Here is an 18,489-nt window from a genome sequence, read left to right on the forward strand (position 1 = left end):
GTAGCGAAATGCTTGTGCTTCTAGTTACGACAATGCAGTAATAACCAACGAGTAATCTAGCTAACAATTCCAAAACTACTACCTTATACACACAAGTGTTAAGGGATAAAGAATATGTACATAAATATATATGAATGAGTGATGGTACCGAACGGCATAGGCAAGATGCAGTAGATGGTATCGAGTACAGTATATACATATGAGATGAGTATGTAAACAAAGTGGCATAGTTAAAGTGGCTAGTGATACATGCATTACATGAAGATGCAGTAGATGATATAGAGTACAGTATATACATATACATATGAGATGAGTAATGTAGGGTATCTAAACATTACATTAAGTAGCATTGTTTAAAGTGGCTAGTAATATATTTTACATCAATTTCCATCAATTCCCATTATTAAAGTGGCTGGAGTTGAGTCACCTGCGTTGATGCACCTGTACTGACCTCGCCTTCTGGATGATAGCGGGGTGAACAGGCAGTGGCTCGGGTGGTTGTTGTCCTTGATGATCTCTATGGCCTTCCTGTGACATCGGGTGGTGTAGTTGTTCTGGAGGGCAGGTAGTTTGCCCCCGGTGATGCGTTGTGCAGACCTCACTACCCTCTGGAGAGCCTTACGGTTGTGGGCGGAGCAGTTGCCGTACCAGGCGGTGATACAGCCCGCCAGGATGCTCTCGATTGTGCATCTGTAGAAGTTTGTGAATGCTTTTGGTGACAAGCCGAATTTCTTCAGCCTCCTGAGGTTGAAGAGGCGCTGCTGCGCCTTCTTCACGACGCTGTCAGTGTGAGTGGACCAATTCAGTTTGTCTGTGATGTGTATGCCGAGTAACTTAAAACTTGCTACCCTCTCCACTACTGTTCCATCGATGTGGATAGGGGGGTGTTCCCTCTGCTGTTTCCTGAAGTCCACAATCATCTCCTTAGTTTTGTTGACGTTGAGTGTGAGGTTATTTTCCTGACACCACACTCCGAGGGCCCTCACCTCCTCCCTGTAGGCCGTCTCGTCGTTGTTGGTAATCAAGCCTACCACTGTTGTGTCGTCCGCAAACTTGATGATTGAGTTGGAGGCGTGCGTGGCCACGCAGTCGTGGGTGAACAGGGAGTACAGGAGAGGGCTCAGAACGCACCCTTGTGGGGCCCCCGTGTTGAGGATCAGCGGGGAGGAGATGTTGTTGCCTACCCTCACCACCTGGGGGCGGCCCGTCAGGAAGTCCAGTACCCAGTTTCACAGGGCGGGGTCGAGACCCAGGGTCTCGAGCTTGATGACGAGCTTGGAGGGAACTATGGTGTTGAATGCCGAGCTGTAGTCGATGAACAGCATTCTCACATAGGTATTCCTCTTGTCCAGGTGGGTTAGGGCAGTGTGCAGTGTGGTTGAGATTGCATCGTCTGTGGACCTATTTGGGCGGAAAGCAAATTGGAGTGGTTCTAGGGTGTCAGGTAGGGTGGAGGTGATATGTTCCTTGACTAGTCTCTCAAAGCACTTCATGATGACGGAAGTGAGTGCTACGGGGCGGTAGTCGTTTAGCTCAGTTACCTTAGCTTTCTTGGGAACAGGAACAATGGTGGCCCTCTTGAAGCATGTGGGAACAGCAGACTGGTATAGGGATTGATTGAATATGTCCGTAAACACACCGGCCAGCTGGTCTGCGCATGCTCTGAGGGCGCGGCTGGGGATGCCGTCTGGGCCTGCAGCCTTGCGAGGGTTAACACGTTTAAATGTCTTACTCACCTCGGCTGCAGTGAAGGAGAGACCGCATGTTTTCGTTGCAGGCCGTGTCAGTGGCACTGTATTGTCCTCAAAGCGGGCAAAAAAGTTATTTAGTCTGCCTGGGAGCAAGACATCCTGGTCCGTGACTGGGCTGGGTTTCTTCTTGTAGTCCGTGATTGACTGTAGACCCTGCCACATGCCTCTTGTGTCTGAGCCATTGAATTGAGATTCCACTTTGTCTCTGTACTGACGCTTAGCTTGTTTAATAGCCTTGGGGAGGGAATAGCTGCATTGTTTATATTCGGACATGTTACCAGACACCTTGCCCTGATTAAAAGCAGTGGTTCGCGCTTTCAGTTTCACGCGAATGCTGCCATCAATCCACGGTTTCTGGTTTGGGAATATTTTTATCGTTGCTATGGGAACGACATCTTCGACGCACGTTCTAATGAACTCGCACATCGAATCAGCGTATTCGTCAATATTTTCATCTGACGCAATACGAAACATGTCCCAGTCCACGTGATGGAAGCAGTCTTGGAGTGTAGAATCAGCTTGGTTTGACCAGCGTTGGACAGACCTCAGCATGGGAGCCTCTTGTTTTAGCTTCTGCCTGTAGGCAGGGATCAGCAAAATGGAGTCGTGGTCAGCTTTCCCGAAAGGGAAAGCGAGATATGAGTAAACATTCAGAATCATACACTATTTCTTCATAATATTGGTCGTTCGAGGACACAGCATTTCTCATTTGGCTCTTGAGCTTAAAAATGGTAAAAACCTCTGAAACAGCAGATGACTCAGTTGGCGTAAGTAATTTAACCTGCGATATGCTGGGGAACTTTGCTGAGTTGCTGAGTTTATTAGCTTTATTAGCTTTGCGAGTAAGTCTTAACTGTTCAAAATACAACCCTTCTGAAATTACATTGCAGTGCCTTGAACCGGATTCATACCAGGGTAGTTGCGGCCACAACGCATAGTACTCATCACTATATGATCACGGCTGGCTACAAGAGGTGTATTTGTAAAGCCTACATAGGCTGGGAAACTAATGTGCACAACCTGGCTCAACACTTTTAATTTTGGTCTCGATAATGAGTAAAGTGAAGAAACAGTCGAGCTTTACACATTCAAAAAGTGCCCTTTTTCCGTGACATTGGAATATCTCAATTGCATCCTCCTCACATCATCTCTAATTCTCTAATCCGATTGGTGAGAAAACCTGAGTGCCCTCCCCTCTGACGTTCTCCACCAATGTGTACAATAAAATACTTGAAAAGGTACTGCTGAGATTTGAACTCAGGATCTCCTATTTACTAGTCAGGCACTTTAACCAACTAAGCTACAGCACCCATGAAATAGACATATTTTGCAGATGTGAACACCAACACCTATTTTTATCAAACCAGTCTCATTAATTTAACCCACATCTCTGTCTAGCAAAATCACATCCCCAAGAGATGTCTTTTACTAATATTGGTCATTCGAGGACAGTACATTTTTCATTTGGTTCTCGAGATGAATAAACACAAGAATCTCTGACATGGATTCTTAAACTATGATTTGGGACCCAAAGCAGTTATTAACATGTGATAGGTGGGTCGCGAGATATGAGTAAACATTCAGAATCATACGCTATTTCTTCATAATGTTTGTCGTTTGAGGACACTGCATTTCTCATTTGGCTCTCAAGCTTAAACATGGTAAAAACCTCTGAAACAGCAGATGAATCAGTTTGTGTAAGTAATTAACCTACGATATGCTGGGGAACTTTGTCAAAAGGCAGAGTTGCTGAGTTACTTAGCTTTCAGAGTAAGTCTTAACCTGTTCATAAAACAACCCTTCTGAAATTACATTGCAGTGCCATGACCAGGATTCAAACCGGGGTTGCTGCGGCCACAACGCAGAGTACTAAGCACCATACGATCATGGCTGGCTACAAGAAGTGCCTTTGTAAAGCCTACATAGGCTGTGAAAGTGATGTGCACAAGCTGGCTAAACACTTTTCATATTGGTCTCGATAATGAATAAAGTGAAGAAACAGTGGAGCTTTACACATTCAAAAAGTGCCCTTTTTCCGAGACATTGGAATATCTCAATTGCATCCTCCTCACATCATCTCTAATTCTCAAATCCGATTGGTGAGAAAACCTGAGTGCCCTCCCCTCTGACCTTCTCCACCAATGTGAACAATAAAAAGGTACTGCTGAGATTTGAACTCAGGATCTCCTGTTTACTAGACAGGCGCTTTAACCAACTAAGCCACAGCACCCATGAAAGAGATATATTTTGCAGATGTGAACACCAACACCTATTTTTATCAAACCAGTTTCATTAATTTAACCCACATCTCTGACTAGCAAAATCACATCACAAAAGAGATGTCTTTTACTAAAATTCGTCTTTCGAGGACAGTACATTTTTCATTTGGGTCTCGAGACGAATAAACTCAAGAACCTCTGACATGGAATCTTAAACTATTATTTGGGACCCAAAGCAGTTATTAACATGTCATAGGTGGGTCGCGAGATATGAGTAAACATGCAGAATCATACACTATTTTTTCATAATGTTGGTCGTTCGAGGACACTGCATTTCTCATTTGGCTCTCGAGCTTAAAAATGGTAAAAGCCTCTGAAAGAGCAGATGAATCAGTTTGTGTAAGTAATTAACCTGCGATATGCTGGGGAACTTTGTCAAAAGTGAGAGTTGCTGAGTTTCTAAGCTTTCAGAGAAAGTCTTAACCTGTTCAATGAAGAACCCGTATGAAATTTCATTGCAGTGTCGTGACACGGATTAGAACCGGTGTTGATGCGGCCATAACGCAGAGTACTTACCACTATACGATCACGGCTGGCTACAAGAGGTGGATAGGTAAAGCCTACATAGGCTGGGAAAGTAATGTGCACAAGCTGACTAAACACTTTTCATTTTGGTCTCGATAATGAATAAAGTGAAGAAACAGTCGAGCTTTACACATTCAAAAAGTGCCCTTTTTTCGTGACATTGGAATATCTCAATTGCATCCTCCTCACATCATCTCTAATTCTCTATTCCGATTGGTGAGAAAACCAGGGTGCCCTCCCCTCTGACCTTCTCCACCAATGTGTACAATAAAATAATTGAAAAGGTACTGCTGAGATTTGAAGTCAGGATCTCCTGTTTACTAGACAGGCGCTTTAACCAACTAAGCCACAGCACCCATGAAAGAGCTATATTTTGTAGATGTGAACACCAACACCTATTTTTATCAAACCAGTCTCATTAATTTAACCCACATCTCTGACGAGCAAAATCACATCACAAAAGAGATGTCTTTTACTATTATTGGTCAATCGAGGACAGTACATTTTTCATTTGGGTCTCGAGATGAATAAACTCAAGCACCTCTGACATGGATTCTTAATGTATGAGAACTTGCTCAAATTATTTTAAACAAAGAAAGATGGCTTCATTTACTTTGAGTTTCTGAGTCCTTAGTGGTGAATTTCCACCTCAATTCTGGCATCACAAACTTATGGTTGATTTCTCCATGGTGGTCCAACAGTGAAGGTCTGGCTGGGAACACCAGTGGGGTTTCTTTCTCCCTGATTTTAACAAAAACAACAATCATTTTCAGATACCATCTATTGTCATTACCACCATTGTGGCTGACGAAACCTATTGTCCCAAAGTCCATTTATTGCATGTTAATGTTCTGAGGCCGGTTCTCCATAGTGAGCTGACAAAGGAATTTTGTCTGCTGCCTTAGATTACCTCAACTAACCCGTACCCCTGCACATTGACTCTGTACCAGTGCCCGTACCCTTTTTATATAGCCTCATTATTGGTATTTAATGTGTTACTATTTTTCTTTTTTTCTTTAGTTAATATGTCTTACTTTAAAACTCTGCTATGCTGGAGAATCACTCATAAGTATTTCACAGTAAGGTCTACACCTGTTGTATTTAGCGAATGTACTATTTTATTGTATTTATTTGAACATCAAGAGAACATCCTGTTGGACACTATACAACTTTTAAAATCCTAACATTGCTGAGCCTCTCATATTAAACGATCTTTCCTGATTTTTGTGTGTCGCCAATGTAGCGGTTCTAAACGATGTAACAGACGGATTCTTCAATGTGATTAGATTTACCTTAGCTGCGAGCTGTAGCTCAAACAGACTCAAACGTTCAGTCAGACATTCACACTTGCCATACAGAGTTGAAATATCTAGCCAACATTTTGAATTGTATAACATTGCTTTTGAACTTCAGAGCTGTAACGACTTGACACTTTGGTCAAAACAAATCAGATGAGCTTGAGAGGATCTACGGAAGATAATGGGAGACACTCCACAGATACAGGAGTGCCAAACTTGTAGAGCCATACCCAAGAAGACTTGAGGCTGTAATCACTGCCAAAGGTGCTTAAACAAAGTACTGAGTAAATGGTCGGAATACTTATGTAAATGTTATATTTCAGTTTTACATTTGTAATATTTTTGCAAACATTTCTAAACCTGTTTTTGCTTTGTCTTTATAAGTTATTGTGTGTAGACTGACGAGGGGAAAAAACTATTTCAATCTATTTTGGAATAAGGCTGTAACAAAAAGTCAAGGGTCTGAATACTTTCCGAAGGCCCTATATATACACACACACACACACATACATACATATATATATATATACATACACATATATATACACACAGGTGTGCAGATTACTGATGGGATACAGGTGCGGGCGATCTCCCAACAAGCTAATTCGCCCGGCAACCAGACAGGGTGCGTTCCAGGACACCGGAAACACACTCCAGGACAGAAACACAGGCAACCACAGACTCAGGAAGCGGGATTCGTGACAAAATCCAAAATGAAAGGTAGAATCTTTCACTCATGCTGCCAAACATACCCTCATAAAACTGACTATCCTACCATTCTTGATATGTCATTTACAAAATAGCCTACAACACTCTACTCGGCAAATTGGATGTAGTCTATCACAGTGCCATCTGTTTTGTCATTGAAGCCCCATATATTATCCACCACTGCGACCTGTATGCTCTCGTTGGCTGGCCCTCGCTACATATTCGTCGCCAAACGCACTGGCTCCAGATAATCTATAATTCTTTGCTAGGTAAAGCCCCGCCTTATCTCAGCTCACTGGTCACCATAGCAACACCCACCCGTAGCAAGCGCTCCAGCAGGTATATTTCACTGGTCATCCCCAAAGCCAACACCTCTTTGGCCGAGTTTCATTACAGTTCTCTGCTGCCAATGTCTGGAACGAATTGCAAGAATTACTGAGGCTGGAGACTTATATCTGCCTCACTAACTTTATGCATCAGCTGACAGAGCAGCTTACCAATCACTGTACCTGTACACAGCCCATCTGTAAATACCACACCAAACTACCTCATCCCCATACTGTCATTTTTTTTGTTCTTTTGCACCCCAGTATCTCTGCTTGCACATCATCATCTACACATCTTTAACTCCCAACGTTTAATTTCCAAAATGTCGCCACTATGGCCTATTAACCTTACTACGTTTGCACACACTCTCCATATATTTTTCTATTGTGTTATTGACTGCACATGTGTTTATCCCATGTGTAACTCTGTTGTTGTTTTTGTTGCACTGCTTTGCTTTATCTTGGCCAGGTCGCAGTTGTAAATGAGAACACAAGGTGTCTACAAGGTGTCAAGCGTTCCGTAGGGTTGCTGGCCCATGTTGACTCCAATGTTTCCCACAGTTGTCAAGCGTTCCGTAGGGTTGCTGGCCCATGTTGACTCCAATGTTTCCCACAGTTGTATCAAGATGGCTCAATGTCGTTTGGATGGTGGACCATTCTTGACACAAACCGGTGCGCCTGGCACCTACTACCATATCCTGTTAAAGGCACTTCAAAATGTTGTCTTGCCCATTCACCCTCTTAATGTTTTGTGCAGTCAGTGTATGTGTTACTTTTCACACACACAATAGATAAGATGCATTCGGAAAGTATTCAGCCTTAGTCTAAAATGGATAAAATAAAATATAAATGTACAAACAATACATTTACATTTTACATTTAAGTCATTTAGCAGACGCTCTTATCCAGAGCGACTTACAAATTGGTGCATTCACCTTATGACATCCAGTGGAACACCCCATAATGACAAAGCAAAAACTGTATTTTTAGAAATTTTGGCAAATGTTATAAAAAACGAAAATATCACATTTACATAAGTATCCAGACCCTTTACTCAGTACTTTGTTGAAGCACCTTTGGGGGCGATTACAGCCTCAAAACTTCTTGCTACAAGCTTGGCACTCATGCATTCGGGGAGTTTCTCCCATTCTTCTCAAGCTCTGTCAGGTTGGATGTGGAGAGTCGCTACACAACTATTTTCAGGTCTCTTCAGAGATGTTCGATCAGATTCAAGACAAGGCTCTGGCTTGGCCACTCTAGGACATTCAGAGCCTCATCCCAAAGCCACTCCAGCGTTGTCTTGGCTGTGTGCTTAGGTATGTTGTACGTTGGAATGTGAACCTTTGCCCCCGTCTGAGTTCCTGAGCGTCCTCAAGCAGGTTTTCATCAAGGATCTCTCTGTACTTTGCTCTGTTCATCTTTCCCTCGATCCTGACTAGTCTCCTAGTCCTTGCTGCTGAAAAATATTCCCACAGCATGATGCTGTCAACACCATGCTTCACCGTTGGGATGGTGCCAGGTTTGCTCCAGACGTGACGCTTGGCATTCAGGCCAAAGAGTTCAATCTTGGTTTCATCAGACCAGAGAGTCTTGTCACCTCTCTGACCAAGGCCCTTCTCTCCCGATTGCTCAGTTTGGCCTTCCATTTAAGAGGCCACTGTGTTCTTGGGGACCTTCAATGCTGCAGAAATATTTTGGTACCCTTCACCAGATCTGTGCCTCGACACAATCCTGTCTCTGAGGTCTACGGACAATTCCTTTGAACTCATGGCTTGGTTTTTGCTCTGACATGTACTGTCAACTGCGGGACCGTGTATACAGAGGTGTGTGCCTTTCCACATCATGTCCAATCAATTGAATTACCCACATGGTGACTCCAAGTTGTAGAAACATCTCAAGGATGATTGATTGAAACAGGATGCAACTGAACTCAATTTCGACACTCATAGCAAAGGGTCTGAATACTTATTATTTCTGTTTTTTATTTTTTATTTGCAAACATTAAAAAAAAACTGTTTTTGCTTTGTCATTATGGGGTATTGTGGGGTATTATGGGGTATTGTGGGGTATTATGGGGTATTGTTCTCCGCCAGCCTATCCCTTCTCCTCCGATGCCAGGTATCGTAAGCCATAGCCCTCCTGATGAGCAAAAAAATTATTGAATACATTTTAGAACAAGGCTGCTGTAAGGTTCTGTATTAATTTTCTTAGTCAACATTGTGTTCTGTTTCTTTGTATTCTTGAACGTAGCCCTGTCTTTCATTTTTTTGTTCATTGATTTCACCTGTGTTCGTTACTGACCTGGTCTCATCAGCTCCTTATTTAGTTCAGTTCATTCTGTTTGTGCCTTTGTGAGGTATTGTTCGTTTTGACTCTACTAAGCCTTTTCCTAGCTCTTTTGTCAGAACTTGTTATAGCCTTCAATCCTAGTTTTGATTCATCTGCCTGTTTGCCTACCTGTGTATGACCATTGCCTGCGACCATGATTCCTGCCTTCTGCAAAGGCGAAATAAACACCTGCCACGCTCTACACATGAATCTACACCTTTTTCTCCCTTAGTATTCATTACAGCTGTAACATAACACATGTGGGAAAAGCAAATCTATAGATTTCATTTGACTGGGAATACAGATCTGTTGCAACATGGAGCCATGCATTATCATATTTTTATATATTTTTATTTAGCCTTTATGTTACTAGGCAAGTCAGTTAAGAGGCGTTAAATTCTTATTTAAGATGACGGACTAACCCGGACAACGCTGGGACAATTGTGCACCAATTGTGATACAGCCTGGATTTGAACCCGGGACTGTAGCAACACCTCTTGCAATGTGATGCAGTGCCCTCGACCACGGCTCCACTTGTGAGCCTGAATGCTGAAACGCGAGTTGATGCGGGCGGATGAATGGCACGACAATGGGCCTCAGGATCTAGTCACTTTATCTCTGTGCATTCAAATTGCCATCGATAGTGTAATTGTACTTGTTGTCCCTAGTTTATGCCTGCCCATGACATAATCACACCGCCACCATGAAGAACTCTGTTCATAACATTGACATCAACAAACCGCGAGCCCACATGACTCCATAGACATAGTCTGCGGATGTGAGATTAGTTGGACGTAGTGACAAATTCTCTTTAATGATATGGTAGAAAAATGTACATTAAAACCTCCTGCCACACAGATCCCTTTAGCGGGATCATTTTCGTCTACATCCGGTGAATTGCAGAGCGCCAAATTATAATTAAATTACTAAAAATATTGAATTTTCATGAAATCACAAGTGCAATACACCAAAACACAGCTTGACTTGTTGTTAATCCAGCCGGCGTGTCAGATTTCAAAAATACTTTACGGTGAAAGCAAACCATGCGATTATGTGAGGACAGCTCTCAGGCTACCGTAGGTAGCATTACAAACAGCTTGCAGCAAAGTACGAAAGTCAGAAAAGCAATCAAATTCATCACTTACCTCTGATGATCTTCCTATGTTTGCACTCACGAGACTCCCATTTACACAATAAATGTTTGTTTTGTTCGATAAAGATTCTCTTTATGTCCAAAAACCTCCATTTGGTTGGCGCATTTTGTTCAGTAATCCACAGGCTCTTCCGGTCACGACGGGCAGACAAAAATTCCAAATGGCATCCATAAAGTTCGTAGAAACGTGTCAAACGTTTTTTATAATCAATCGTCAGGTTGTTTTTACAATAAATTATCGATAATATTTCAACCGATGGTAGCCATTTTAATAGAAGAGAGAAAGAAAAGGTCTCGCTCCCGGCACGCGCGCATGCACAAATCTGACATCTGACTATCCACTGACGCGAAGTGATCATTCTCGCTCATTTTTCAGAATAAAAGCCTGAAACTATGTCTAAAGACTGTTCACATCGCATCAAGAAGAAATCTGGTTGATATCCCTTTAAATGAATAGGCTTGCAATGGAAAAGAGTTTCAGAATAACAACACTTCCTGGATGGATTTTCCTCAGGTTTTGCATGCCATATCAGTTCTGTTATACTCACAGACACTATTTTGACAGTTCTGGAAACTTAAGAGTGTTTTCTATCATAATCGATCATAATAATTATATGCATATTCAAGCTTCTGGGGCTGAGAAATAGGCAGTTTACTTTGGGCACGTTTTTCATCCAAACATCAAAATACTGCCCCCTAGCCTAAAGAGGTTAAATTCCTCGGCAACAACTCTCGTGAACATTCCTGCATTCAGCATGTGAAATGGCACTCTTCCTCAACTTCATATATCTGTGGTATTGTATTCTACACATTTTAAAGTGGCCATTTATTGTCCCCAGCACAATCTTCTCCTGTGTAATGATCATACTGTTTAATGAGCTTCTTGATATGTCACACCTGTCAGGTGGATGGATTATCTTGGCAAAAGGATAATGCAAAACAGCGACTTGAGAGAAATACTTTGATGTTTTATTTCAGGTCATGAAACCAACACTTTACATGGAGATATATATTATTGTTCAGTATATTCCCCCAGGTGCTGCAGTGGGACCAACACTTTACATGGAGATAGATATTATTGTTCAGTATATTCCCCCAGGTGATGCAGTGGGACCAACACTTTACATGGTGATATATATTATTGTTCAGTATATTCCCCCAGGTGATGCAGTGGACCAACACTTTACATGGTGATATATATTACTGTTCAGTATATTCCCCCAGGTGATGCAGTGGGACCAACACTTTACATGGTGATATATATTACTGTTCAGTATATTCCCCCAGGTGATGCAGTGGGACCAACACTTTACATGGTGATATATATTATTGTTCAGTATATTCCCCCAGGTGATGCAGTGGGACCAACACTTTACATGGTGATATATATTACTGTTCAGTATATTCCCCCAGGTGATGCAGTGGACCAACACTTTACATGGTGATATATATTACTGTTCAGTATATTCCCCAGGTGATGCAGTGGACCAACACTTTACATGGTGATATATATTACTGTTCAGTATATTCCCCCAGGTGATGCAGTGGACCAACACTTTACATGGTGATATATATTACTGTTCAGTATATTCCCCCAGGTGATGCAGTGGACCAACACTTTACATGGTGATATATATTACTGTTCAGTATATTCCCCCAGGTGATGCAGTGGGACCAACACTTTACATGGTGATATATATTATTGTTCAGTATATTCCCCCAGGTGATGCAGTGGACCAACACTTTACATGGTGATATATATTACTGTTCAGTATATTCCCCCAGGTGATGCAGTGGACCAACACTTTACATGGTGATATATATTACTGTTCAGTATATTCCCCCAGGTGCTGCAGTGGGACCAACACTTCACATGGTGATATATATTATTGTTCAGTGTATTCCCCCAGGTGATGCAGTGGACCAACACTTTACATGGTGATATATATTACTGTTCAGTATATTCCCCCAGGTGATGCAGTGGACCAACACTTTACATGGTGATATATATTACTGTTCAGTATATTCCCCCAGGTGATGCAGTGGACCAACACTTTACATGGTGATATATATTATTGTTCAGTATATTCCCCCAGGTGATGCAGTGGACCAACACTTTACATGGAGATAGATATTATTGTTCAGTGTATTCCCCCAGGTGATGCAGTGGGACCAACACTTTACATGGTGATATATATTATTGTTCAGTATATTCCCCCAGGTGATGCAGTGGACCAACACTTTACATGGTGATATATATTACTGTTCAGTATATTCCCCCAGGTGATGCAGTGGACCAACACTTTACATGGTGATATATATTACTGTTCAGTATATTCCCCCAGGTGATGCAGTGGACCAACACTTTACATGGTGATATATATTACTGTTCAGTATATTCCCCCAGGTGATGCAGTGGGACCAACACTTTACATGGTGATATATATTATTGTTCAGTATATTCCCCCAGGTGATGCAGTGGACCAACACTTTACATGGTGATATATATTACTGTTCAGTATATTCCCCCAGGTGATGCAGTGGACCAACACTTTACATGGTGATATATATTACTGTTCAGTATATTCCCCCAGGTGCTGCAGTGGGACCAACACTTCACATGGTGATATATATTATTGTTCAGTGTATTCCCCCAGGTGATGCAGTGGACCAACACTTTACATGGTGATATATATTACTGTTCAGTATATTCCCCCAGGTGATGCAGTGGACCAACACTTTACATGGTGATATATATTACTGTTCAGTATATTCCCCCAGGTGATGCAGTGGACCAACACTTTACATGGTGATATATATTATTGTTCAGTATATTCCCCCAGGTGATGCAGTGGGACCAACACTTTACATGGTGATATATATTATTGTTCAGTATATTCCCCCAGGTGATGCAGTGGACCAACACTTTACATGGTGATATATATTACTGTTCAGTATATTCCCCCAGGTGCTGCAGTGGGACCAACACTTCACATGGTGATATATATTATTGTTCAGTGTATTCCCCCAGGTGATGCAGTGGGACCAACACTTTACATGGTGATAGATATTATTGTTCAGTATATTCCCCCAGGTGATGCAGTGGGACCAACACTTCACATGGTGATATATATTATTGTTCAGTATATTCCCCCAGGTGATGCAGTGGACCAACACTTTACATGGTGATATATATTACTGTTCAGTATATTCCCCCAGGTGCTGCAGTGGGACCAACACTTCACATGGTGATAGATATTATTGTTCAGTGTATTCCCCCAGGTGATGCAGTGGGACCAACACTTTACATGGTGATATATATTATTGTTCAGTGTATTCCCCCAGGTGCTGCAGTGGGATCAACACTTTACATGGTGATAGATATTATTGTTCAGTGTATTCCCCCAGGTGCTGCAGTGGGACCAACACTTTACATGGTGATATATGTTATTGTTCAGTATATTCCCCCAGGTGCTGCAGTGGGACCAACACTTTACATGGTGATATATATTATTGTTCAGTGTATTCCCCCAGGTGATGCAGTGGACCAACACTTTACATGGTGATATATATTACTGTTCAGTATATTCCCCAGGTGCTGCAGTGGGACCAACACTTTACATGGTGATATATATTATTGTTCAGTGTATTCCCCCAGGTGCTGCAGTGGGACCAACACTTTACATGGTGATATATATTATTGTTCAGTATATTCTCCCAGGTGCTGCAGTGGGACCAACACTTTACATGGTAATATATTGTTGTTCAGTGTATTCCCCCAGGTGATGCAGTGGGACCAACACTTTACATGGTGATATATTGTTCAGTGTATTCCCCCAGGTGATGCAGTGGGACCAACACTTCACATGGTGATATATATTATTGTTCAGTATATTCCCCCAGGTGCTGCAGTGGGACCAACACTTTACATGGTGATATATATTATTGTTCAGTGTATTCCCCCAGGTGCTGCAGTGGGACCAACACTTTACATGGTGATATATGTTATTGTTCAGTGTATTCCCCCAGGTGCTGCAGTGGGACCAACACTTTACATGGTGATATATGTTATTGTTCAGTGTATTCCCCCAGGTGATGCAGTGGGACCAACACTTCACATGGTGATATATATTATTGTTCAATATATTCCCCCAGGTGCTGCAGTGGGACCAACACTTTACATGGTGATAGATATTATTGTTCAGTGTATTCCCCCAGGTGATGCAGTGGACCAACACTTTACATGGTGATATATATTACTGTTCAGTATATTCCCCAGGTGCTGCAGTGGGACCAACACTTTACATGGTGATATATATTATTGTTCAGTGTATTCCCCCAGGTGCTGCAGTGGGACCAACACTTTACATGGTGATATATATTATTGTTCAGTATATTCTCCATGGTGATATATTATTGTTCAGTGTATTCCCCCAGGTGCTGCAGTGGGACCAACACTTTACCTGGTAATATATTGTTGTTCAGTGTATTCCCCCAGGTGATGCAGTGGGACCAACACTTTACATGGTGATATATTGTTCAGTGTATTCCCCCAGGTGATGCAGTGGGACCAACACTTTACATGGTGATATATTATTGTTCAGTGTATTCCCCCAGGTGATGCAGTGGGACCAACACTTTACATGGTGATATATTATTGTTCAGTGTATTCCCCCAGGTGATGCAGTGGGACCAACACTTTACATGGTGATATATTGTTCAGTGTATTCCCCCAGGTGATGCAGTGGGACCAACACTTTACATGGTGATATATTGTTGTTCAGTGTATTCCCCCAGGTGATGCAGTGGGACCAACACTTTACATGGTGATATATTATTGTTCAGTGTATTCCCCCAGGTGATGCAGTGGGACCAACACTTTACATGGTGATATATTGTTCAGTGTATTCCCCCAGGTGATGCAGTGGGACCAACACTTTACATGGTGATATATTGTTGTTCAGTGTATTCCCCCAGGTGATGCAGTGGGACCAACACTTTACATGGTGATATATTGTTCAGTGTATTCCCCCAGGTGATGCAGTGGGACCAACACTTTACATGGTGATATATTGTTCAGTGTATTCCCCCAGGTGATGCAGTGGGACCAACACTTTACATGGTGATATATTGTTCAGTGTATTCCCCCAGGTGATGCAGTGGGACCAACACTTTACATGGTGATATATTGTTCAGTGTATTCCCCCAGGTGATGCAGCATCAAAAGGTAATTTAATTAATTCCAGGATTTGCATATTTAGTCACTTTCGGTTAAAGACCCAATCCACTGAGCTACCTGCTGCCCCATAGGGACTAGAATTACAACAGAAATGCTGTTCGTTGCAGCTGAGATGCTGATTGTATTCTACACAAGAGGTAGTCCAATATTTACATGTCTTGAGTTAGGGGGAATGTATTTAAATTGTTCTTTATACGTGTCTGTTAACAGATGTGATGTGTGTGGTGTGAATGTGAGTGTGCCTGCATGTGTTATTCATAAAGAATTTGTTAGAAAGAGAGCTCAATGTAATGATAATTACACTATTTGTGAATGTTATGAAAAGTATGTGAAAGTCAAAACTATACTGGAGTTAAGGCAAACAAGACAAATCTTTACAAAATAAAATTGTTAAGATAACATTGTATTTATGGTAAATGGGGGTCTAACCATAAAACATTGAAATTAATGTTGTTTTATTAAAATGTCATTGGACACAAAAGGCACCGGATTGTAGGAAAGATCCACCTATTGTTATACCCTCTGCTGATAAAGAAAACTGGGTCCAATTAGAAGCACTCAAAGATGATAACAGAAAAGGCACAAAGAATCAGTCATGGTGTCAATTTCTATCACTGCACTTTTTATTCATAAAGTCACACTTGTCTCATCTCTCCTTTCTGGACAACCTCAATGAAGTGTAAGCCACACCAGTGTAGATGCCTTTGGATGGGAAGACCAGCTGACTGCCATTCATGCAGGTGACTTTCACTTTGGCCCTGTAGTCGAGGTCGATATTTGCTTTCCACATTGTGATCTCAACATCCATGATCTTCCCTGGTGGGATCTTCACGTTGATGGTACCTGATTCTGTTATGGTCTCTGTCTTCTGCAGGCTGGTGGATTGCTCCACTCCCACGGTCAAGCTGAACCCTGATGACACCTCGACCAGATCCGGGATCCCTGCTTTGACCGATACATTCAAGGTGGATTCTATCTTGTTGCTGACGGACCAGGAGGAAGTCTTGGTCAGCGTCTTGATGTATGTAATGGACTTTTCTACAACCAAGGAGGTGTCGTTCTGGTGAGACACAGATGTCACATATTCTTGGGTCACCTAAAATGAACAAAGATACTAGTTGTTCAAACAAGACAAAGACAATTTATTAACTGATAATACATTTTTAAAAGCCAACAATAATAACGTGTGCCATCTGGGACTGATGCGTAAATAAAAAAATAAAAATATAAGTGTTGTTGCTATTTTACTGACCAAGGACAATTAAACATAAGGCATGACTGTCCTAGAAATGAGATCCCTGATGAAGGTCAACCCCCATATTGGATTACATGTTTTAAACTGGACAGCCCCCTTAATGTTAGTGCATCGGTAGAGTTTTCCTGAGCCGACTACACACGTCTGGAAGAGCTCACCTGGGGTTTATAGAGGGACAGGGTGGGATACTCCATGTCAGTCATTACGGACGACTTGATGGTGTTGATGAAGAGGAAGCCCATGCAGTCGATGTCTGAGCCAGACCTGCCCTGCAGCCCCAGGCAGATTCCGGACCCCACATCTATGGTGTACTCAGTCTTCAGTGGCCAGCTGGTCATTTTTTCAAAGAACTCCCGGTTCTGACTCGTCACGAATTTGATGGCACCCAGACGTGTGCCAGCACCATTACCCCACAGAGACAGCTTGGTGATGCGCTCGGCGAGGTTGAACTCAAACTCATTGAAAGTGTCCGCATCTCCAAAAGTCGCTCCTTTCCCGTCGGTCAGCTCCACCCGCACAGCTTTCACCTGAGAGCCTCCCACCGCCACTCCGATCTTCTTGATGGTGGCACCGTTGTCCATGCCATGGAACTCAAAGTAAGTGCCTCCTCCACCACCGATAAAATGCAGTGTGGTTGCCATGTGTGCGCGCGTCACGTAACCTCAGATACAAAATTTGTACATATCAATTTAAGAAGCCTCCAACTCAAAGGAACTGATTCAGGCATTCAAAGCCACAGAGTCCCTCTCCTACTCCCAGCACCTCTCCCCTCTTCAACACCATGGAGTCCCTCTCCTACTCCCAGCAAGTCTCACTACCTCCTGCAGTTTCATCCTGATTAACTTGGTGACTTGTGTAATGAAACATGGTGTAAGTGAGCACGTCTAAAATTAATTCTGATGTTGCTATGACAAAGAATCATGAATATGAATGTTGCAGATGCCACTTCAGAATGGGAGTTGGTTATGGCGCTGGAACTCACCTTTCCAAACAAAGTTTCCGCTTTGAAAAACCTGAAGTAATAAAAGATTAATACATTAATCAAATTCAATATTCATTAACACAGGCTACATTATTCACAGGTATGCATTAATATATTATGACACTGTCTAATATAGAACAGGGTCTGTCAACCTGTTTTAAAGAATCTGTCCAATGATTTAGTCAAGTAACACCTAAATCATGACTCAACAATAAATTCAAGTATACAATTTCAAAGATCAAAAACAATCCTTTTGACATGCGTCTGCATGACAAGCAACAAAATACAACCAAACACAGGACATACCAAGCCGCTCTCCCTGAGCAACACAGGACATCAAAGAAGCTCTCTCTTCCTAACAAAGGAACAGTGTCTTATAAAGCTGCAGAAGGAGTTTGTAATTGCCGACAGCTGTATCCCTTAATGAGAGGGCGGGATCAGAGCTCCAATCTGCACTGGGGCCGACCAATCAGCTGCTTGGGGGGAATCCAGGAAGCCATTTCCTGAAATATACATATACACAAACCCACAACACAAAAACTGGGGAACGTAACAGTATTTAAGATGAAGAGACAGCTTGATGTAAAGCACTACACTCAACAGTCTACTCACCTCAAAATTAAACATCATACTAACATCATACTT

At 42.2% G+C, this 18,489-nt stretch overlaps 1 protein-coding gene and 3 non-coding genes across 4 annotated transcripts; all 4 read right to left on the reverse strand.

Annotated features, from left to right (window-relative positions):
- Nucleotides 1-2,987: 2,987 nt before the first annotated feature.
- trnat-agu lies at nucleotides 2,988-3,061 on the reverse strand. The gene has a single exon. It is a non-coding gene; the product is annotated as a tRNA-Thr (tRNA).
- An 846-nt stretch (nucleotides 3,062-3,907) lies between these two features.
- trnat-agu lies at nucleotides 3,908-3,981 on the reverse strand. Its single transcript has one exon. It is a non-coding gene; the product is annotated as a tRNA-Thr (tRNA).
- An 856-nt stretch (nucleotides 3,982-4,837) lies between these two features.
- On the reverse strand, nucleotides 4,838-4,911 carry trnat-agu. Its single transcript has one exon. It is a non-coding gene; the product is annotated as a tRNA-Thr (tRNA).
- Nucleotides 4,912-16,111: 11,200 nt separating this feature from the next.
- On the reverse strand, nucleotides 16,112-18,229 carry LOC124044989 (aerolysin-like protein). The gene is made up of 4 exons (XM_046364194.1): nucleotides 18,151-18,229; nucleotides 17,845-17,875; nucleotides 17,021-17,523; nucleotides 16,112-16,703 (listed from the first exon to the last, which is right to left on the reverse strand). Exons 3-4 carry the CDS (start codon nucleotides 17,501-17,503, stop codon nucleotides 16,254-16,256), a joined length of 933 nt encoding a protein of 310 aa, XP_046220150.1. The 5' UTR covers nucleotides 17,504-17,523; nucleotides 17,845-17,875; nucleotides 18,151-18,229; the 3' UTR covers nucleotides 16,112-16,253.
- Between the last annotated feature and the right edge of the window lie 260 nt (nucleotides 18,230-18,489).

The sequence above is a fragment of the Oncorhynchus gorbuscha genome, linkage group LG10 (assembly GCF_021184085.1).
Source record: "Oncorhynchus gorbuscha isolate QuinsamMale2020 ecotype Even-year linkage group LG10, OgorEven_v1.0, whole genome shotgun sequence".
In the NCBI taxonomy this organism is placed as follows: Eukaryota; Metazoa; Chordata; class Actinopteri; order Salmoniformes; family Salmonidae; genus Oncorhynchus; species Oncorhynchus gorbuscha.